This window comes from Pectinophora gossypiella, chromosome 21 (genome assembly GCF_024362695.1).
Source record: "Pectinophora gossypiella chromosome 21, ilPecGoss1.1, whole genome shotgun sequence".
NCBI classification, from domain to species: Eukaryota; Metazoa; Arthropoda; class Insecta; order Lepidoptera; family Gelechiidae; genus Pectinophora; species Pectinophora gossypiella.
In genome coordinates, this window is record NC_065424.1 from 7,929,825 (window position 1) to 7,936,990 (window position 7,166).

General features: G+C 37.8%; 1 protein-coding gene across 1 annotated transcript; it reads left to right on the top strand.

Annotated features, from left to right (window-relative positions):
- The first annotated feature begins 1,008 nt into the window (after positions 1-1,008).
- LOC126376840 (uncharacterized) lies at positions 1,009-3,488 on the top strand. The gene is made up of 3 exons (XM_050024389.1): positions 1,009-1,083; positions 2,372-2,542; positions 3,399-3,488. The coding sequence occupies exons 1-3, from the start codon at positions 1,039-1,041 to the stop codon at positions 3,486-3,488; spliced, it is 306 nt and encodes a 101-aa protein (XP_049880346.1). The 5' UTR covers positions 1,009-1,038.
- Positions 3,489-7,166: the final 3,678 nt, after the last annotated feature.

Below are 7,166 nucleotides of genomic sequence, written 5' to 3' on the forward strand. Positions count from 1 at the left end.
AATATTGCAATTTGACATTTGCGCATATAAAAGTAAGTGCGCAATGCAAACAACCCCTGTAAGTACTTACTGTGACGTTAGCAATAAAAGCGGTCAAACGTCGTACTCATTGTTACTTAATTCATAAATAAAATTCGAAAATAAGTCGAAAAGTAAAATTAGATTGATTTTTGATCATTTTAGAATGGCTTCTATCTCTGGGTTAGCATTTTATAATTTATCTTTGACCCAGTCAAATACCTTATTGCGAGGTTTTGCTATTCTTTCAAATATTTTCCTCTCAGACGACGCCCTGCGCCGAGGTTCGCACCCTATGGGCACCCTCAGGCCTGTTGTCTTAAATTTTGCATCGAGTGAGAGCCCTCAGCGGTCCCCATTTGTCCGACCAAGTAGTGAAGGCCATTTGCGACAAACCTACAAAACTAACAAAAACCACAACCGAAATTCGAATTTCGAATGAGACATTACAAAAAGGCTCATGGTACATGAAATACAAATATTGCATCAATTTAAGAAAGCATTTACGTCCAATAAAACTTATCGGTCATATAGGAAAATACACGGCAATCGGCGGTCATATCGCTTAAGGCGATTTCTTTCAAGCAACCGTAATATAGTGAGGAAACTAGGTAAAAAAAAAGATGACTTCGTTTAACACCATACTTAGTCGTTTATAAGAATGGCAAGTAAGTAATTTGTCATTTAGAAATTGATATCTTTCACAATTTATTGTTGATTTAGGAAACAACTGGGTGTCAAGACGTCTAAACATTACACCATGAAGGTCGTATACCTACTTTAAAAAAACATGGGAAAAATACTCAAGCAATGACACATTCAGTTATTCATCCTATTATGATGTACTAACAATCAACAAACAAAGAATTAATTGTTGATTGACCTGACCGTTTTGCGTTCAAATTAAACAGTTTTATACCAAAGATATTGAGTTGAGAATCGCCTGAGTTTTGAAGAAGAAACCGGGACACTTACGGTATTAAATAGCTTTGAACAGTATAAAGGAAGATCCAAAAACAGATGGTACACACATTGACTACTGCTGCATACAAAATGAAGGTGTTGGTGAGTGTCTCGTATAGTATTCCTTCCTTGAACAGTTAGATGCCAAAAGTGCCAGTGACCTTTGCTAAAATTTTAAATATGGTGTGCCATAACGCGTCCTGTCTCAGGGTCCAAACTGAATTCGTTTTTATGTTTTATGTTCCACGTTAACAGCCTCCGTGGTCTAGTGGTTAGATCATCAGGCTCACGATCTGGAGGTCCGGGTTCGATTCCCGATGGGACATGGTCGAAATCACTTTGTGAGACTGTCCTTTGCTTGGTAAGGACTTTTCAGGCTTGAATCACCTGATTGTCGGAAAAAGTAAGATGATTCCGTGCTTCGGAGGGTACGTTAAGCTGTTGGTCCCGGCTATTAGAAAACACCTTCACCAACCCGCAGTGGACCAGCGTGGTGGAGTATGCTCCATATCCCCTCCAGTTGATTGAGGGCAGGCCTGTGCCCAGCATTGGGACGTATATAGGCTGTTTATGTTTTATGTTCTATTCGTGTTTGGATCAAAGATAATAAGTAGGGTAATTTTCAAAGATCATCATCTCCCTAGCATTATCATGTTTTTCATAGGGTCCGCTTTCCTAACCTGAAGATTTGACAGATCCGGTTTTTACAGAATCGACTGCCAAATTGACGCAGCCGTTTGAGTTATCACGCAAAATATGGTCAGACATCGAGTTGCAGAAAACGGCCCGCGAATACCAATAACATCATATAAGCTCACGACTATATCCTAATTAAGTACATCCATCACATGATGAACTAAGTACCCACACCTCACCAAGCTTTCTGTTAAAACAACGTCATAAGTCTTACTTTCTGGACAATCAGGTGATCAGTCAGTAATGTCCTAACCAAACTAGGGATCACAAAGTGATCTTTGTGATTTGTCCCTACCAGGATTCGAACCCGGTACATCCGAATCGTGAGCACAACGCAAAAAAAAAGTAAAAAGTAAGATGATCCGTGCTTCGGAAGGCACGTTAAGCCGTTGGTCCCGGTTACTACTTACTGATGTAAGTACGTAGTCGTTACAGGAGGCATATGGCGGCTCAATAATAATTAATAACCCTGACACCAGGTTTGGTGGGGTTGGTATTCCACCTCACAACCCACACGAGCGTGATAAGTGGTGAGCCGTATCGCTGTCTATAATGGTCGAGCCAACTGTGTTAGTGAAAACTGCACTTAAGATAAATTAATAACTCATTGGTGCAAGTCCAGTACCGGGGTTTGGAGAAGAAAGCTGATGTACCACAGGATCACAGCGACTCAGAATACCATGTTCTTTTGCAGATTATCCTCCTCATCACAGTTCTGGCTTTGCACGTAGCGTCCTCCGCGCCGAGCCGGCTACACGACCTGGAGCAAGCCATGATGAACCAGCTGCACAGGCCCTGGCACGAGTCCAGACCGACCTCTGAGCATCCGAGGAAGGGTGAGGGGTGCAAGGGAGGACGATGCAAGGTTAGATATATACAGTGGCCCCCGATTCCTGCAGACACCTCCTAATTTTATTTTAAATTATACCTGTCATTTTCTTATCCACCGATTACAAAAGAGACGGATGATTGACGACTGTTAATTTTAAAATGAATGAATAACACGGGCGAATAAAATAGGCATCTCGCTCATGTGCAATCCGTTTGACGTGTGCTGTCAACTAAATTCTGTCGGGTTATTGGTTTAAATTTCTGCCTAAAATTGACGTGTGTTTCATATGTCTGTCTATTCTTAAATTTTATACCCGTCCCGTTAATCGTTTGGCGGCTCAAATAACCCTAACACCAGGGTGGATGAGGCTGGTATTCCACCTCACAAGAAGAAGAAGACCCGTCCCTTTCCCTTTCGACGGATAGGATAAATGACAGGTATAACTTAAAATAAATTTAAACGATGTGTACTGGAATCAACTCCATAGTTATTACAAAACGAACACTAAAAGATTAAACTAGGTTTAAAATACAGCCTTTTTCTAGCATTTTTTTTACTCCTACTTTGAGAAGACTAACTATTACTATAATCAGTTAAGTCATTTTATAAGATATGTTGAAATACCAATAGTCCTTGGTTATGTTGATTTCTTTTGTTTTTTTTTTTGGCATTTTATAAGTTATATTCAAAGACCAAGTATTAGTCCTTGGTTATGTTGATTTCTTTTGTTTTTTTTTTTTGGCATTTTATAAGTTATATTCAAAGACCAAGTATTACTCCTTGGTTATGTTGATTTCTTTTGTTTTTTTTTTGGCATTTTATAAGTTATATTCAAAGACCAAGTATTAGTCCTTGGTTATGTTGATTTCTTTTGTTTTGTTTTTTTTAGGTACAAGAAGGATGCGAGGGTTGCCAATACGCAGTGCCTATCCAGTTTAATAATTTTGAAGAGTTTAATAGCAATAATTATAAAAACTGACTGATTTCATATTTTCTGTGTTTTATTTCCATCTAGTGGTTTGAAAAGGGATCTGTGTCTAACAGTGAGACGATTATCCATACATACATACATAACCTTACGCCTATTTCCCACCGAGGTAAGCAGAGACTATAGAATTCCATTTGCTTCGATCCTGACACACTTCTCTTGTTTCCTCCACATTCATCAATCGCTTCATACACGCACGCCGGTTCAGAGTAGATCGTACTAGACCAATCGTACTCATTATTACTAAATTCATAAATCAAATTCGAAAATAATTCAAAAAGTAAAATGTTTTTGAGTTTTGATCATCTTAGACTGGCTTCTATTTCTGGATTAGCATTTTATAACTTACTAGCGACCCGCCCCGGCTTCGCTCGGGTGCTGAGGAAAAAATGAAATTATTTACGACATCACATTAAAAACCTCAAAAAAAAACAGTATTTCTTCACTATTTAATGGATGTTATTATACATAAACCTTCCTCTTGAATCTTGCATCAAAATCCGTTGCGGAGTTTTAAAGATTTAAGCGTACATAGGGATATAGGGACAGAAAAAGCGACTTTGTTTTATACTATGTTTGACCCGGTCAAATACCCTATTCTATTTTATTTGACCAACAGAACGTAATATTTCATGAATTAACTAAGAACAGACTAGTTATTTGAGTTGCGGCAAATTGCAATTGCAAAAAATATGAAGGTTAAGACGCATAATTGTTTTAATTAACGGTAAACTGTTTGAGCAGACGCAAACTCGAGGTTTCTTCAAACCACCTTATGTCACAGAACTCCTTTTGATCAATTTAAAATAACGGTTAAGTAAGTAGTAATTAAAACACATAATAACGGGTTCTTACCGCGTTTAAAGTAGGGATATGAGACTCCCGATATTTCGACACTGTTGCAAGTGCCATGACCACGGGATGACATGATCAGTCATCAGAATCAGAATCATTTATTCAACGTAATTATCATGGATAAACTTGTTGAAGGTCAATGTAACATTTTTGAATTTACGTCATTTCGCAAGGTGTTATGGCTGAGGAGAAGAAATGACAAGAAACTGCAACAGCAACACATCTTTTAAATCAATGAGGGTACATTACAAGTTATTAATAACTAGAGGAACACATTCAATACCAGACATTTTTATCATTTAGGTAATCATTAATCTTATAATAGGCTTTTTTACATAAAGTAAGCTTCACGTGAGCTTTAAATTTGTTCTCTGACAAATTTAAAATATTATCTGGTATTTTATTGTAAAAACGTATACATAACCTCAAAAAAGATGAATTTAATTTACTTAATCTAGAATTTTGAACAACAATTTTATTTTTATTCCTTGTATTGTAAGTATGCCTTTCACAGTTTCTCGGAAGGAGAGATACATTTTTACGCACATACATAATGTTTTCATAAATATATTGACTTGCGACCGTCAGTATATTTATTTCTTTAAACAGCTCCCTTAAAGAGTCCCGACAACGCAGATTATAAATAGCGCGAACTGCCCTTTTTTGAATAATGAAAATAGTTTCTACATCAGCGGCTCGACCCCACAATAAAATACCGTAAGACATTATGCTGTGGAAGTAGCTGAAGTAGATAAGTTTAGCAGTGGGTACATCTGTGAGTTGTCGGATTCTTCTGACGGCATATGCTGCTGAACTTAGCTTGCCCGCTAGTGATACAATATGTGGGCCCCATTGAAGTTTTGAATCTACAGTAATTCCTAAGAAAACGGTGTGTTCAACAAAATCTAGTTTCTCGTCGTTAATTTTAATGTTATTATTTACTTTCTTTACGTTTGGTAGAACAAATTTAATACACTTCGTTTTCTTAGCATTTAGAACTAGATTATTTACTGTAAACCAGCTTAAAGCCTGCGACACAGCGCTGTTTGCTTCGTCAAGTTCCTCTAACTTTCTATCGATTTTAAATATAAGAGAAGTGTCATCCGCGAACAGTACAATGTCAGCTTGGTTCTGTACTACATAAGGTAAATCATTTATGTACACTAAAAAAAGGAACGGCCCCAAAATGGATCCTTGAGGAACTCCCAAATGGGAGTTCCTCAAGGATCAAATGAACATGAGAGCCCGAAGGAGTCGTACTATTGATTTGTACCTTTTGTATCCTATCACCTAGATATGAATTTAACAAACTGAGAGCTCCATTATTTAATCCATAGTGCCTCAATTTCAAAAGCAAGGTCTCGTGATCCACGCAGTCGAATGCCTTAGACAAGTCACAGAATACTCCTACGGCATTCTGCGACTTCTCCCAAGCATCGAAAATGTGTCGAACAAATGTGACACTCGCGTCTGTTGTATACCGACCCTTAGTAAAACCAAACTGCTGGCTGTGAAGTAAGTTATTTAAATTAAAATGACATAGCAGTTGGTCGAGAATAATTTTCTCGAAAATTTTACTAAGTACTGGTAGAATAGAAACCGGTCTATAATTCGTGGGGTCTGATTTTGTGCCCGATTTAAAAAGAGGTATAACTTTACTGATTTTCATTAAATTTGGAAAAGTGCTATTTTCAACACTCATATTAAAAATGTAAGCTAGATATGGTGCTAAGATATCAATAACAGAGCTCATCAATTTGACAGACATCCCGCAGTCATCCCGTGATCATGGCACTTGCAACAGTGTCGAAATATCTGGAGTCTCATATCCCTACTTTAAACGCGATAAGAACCCGTTATTATGTGTTTTAATTATGATAATAACCGCGTAAACTTGAAACAAAGTAAGTAGTGGGTATTATTCTTTCCTCTACGACAACGGCCTCGATCCAGAGGTCCCGGGACCGAACCCCAGTGGGGTCATATGATAAACATCACTTTGTGATCCCTAGTTTGGTTAGTTTGGCAGGCAGATCAAACCTGTCGGAAAGTACGATCTGTGCTTCGGAAGGCACGTTAAGCAGTCGGTCCCGGCTGCTACTTACTTAAGTAAGTATGTAGTCTTTACATGAGCCATGTCAGAAAACTCTGGCCGTTCAATAGTAACCGTGACACCTAGGTTGGATCTCACAACCAAAACAGAGAAGCTCTTGAAGGGCCAGAAAATCATACAACGCGTTCAGCTGCTTATCATCCAGGGCATGTCGTAAAAACCGACACAGAGATTGTGTTTATTCCATTTGATTTTGACACAATAAATTGTGTCTGTGGCATGCCTTTCATATGCGTGATCTAAGGTCCATATTCCCTTCAGACCTTCACCTCGCGTTGTGTCTCAAGATATAATGTATTTTTAACTGGTTTATACGGCATTCAGACGAGAATAATGTAATAATAGTAAATACTAAATTAGAGGTGTTATGACAAAAAGGGCAGAGGTCTCTCAACTTGAGTAATTTAGACAGTTGGTAAGGTTCCATTGTCAAAGTTACGGCGATAAGCACACATTGGCCCCGATTCAATTCAATTAAATTCATGTATTTGCAAATAACCAATCATATACATCAGATGCAAATTAATATAAGTTAATTAAGGTAACAATAGGTACGATCCCAGCAAACGCTTCCTAATTTTATTTTAAGTTATACCTGTCATTTTCTTTTCCACCGAAAAGGAAAGGGACAGACGCTTGACAACTGTTAATTTTAAAACGAATTAAAAAGTTTGATTTCACGTGTCCTATCAACTTAATTC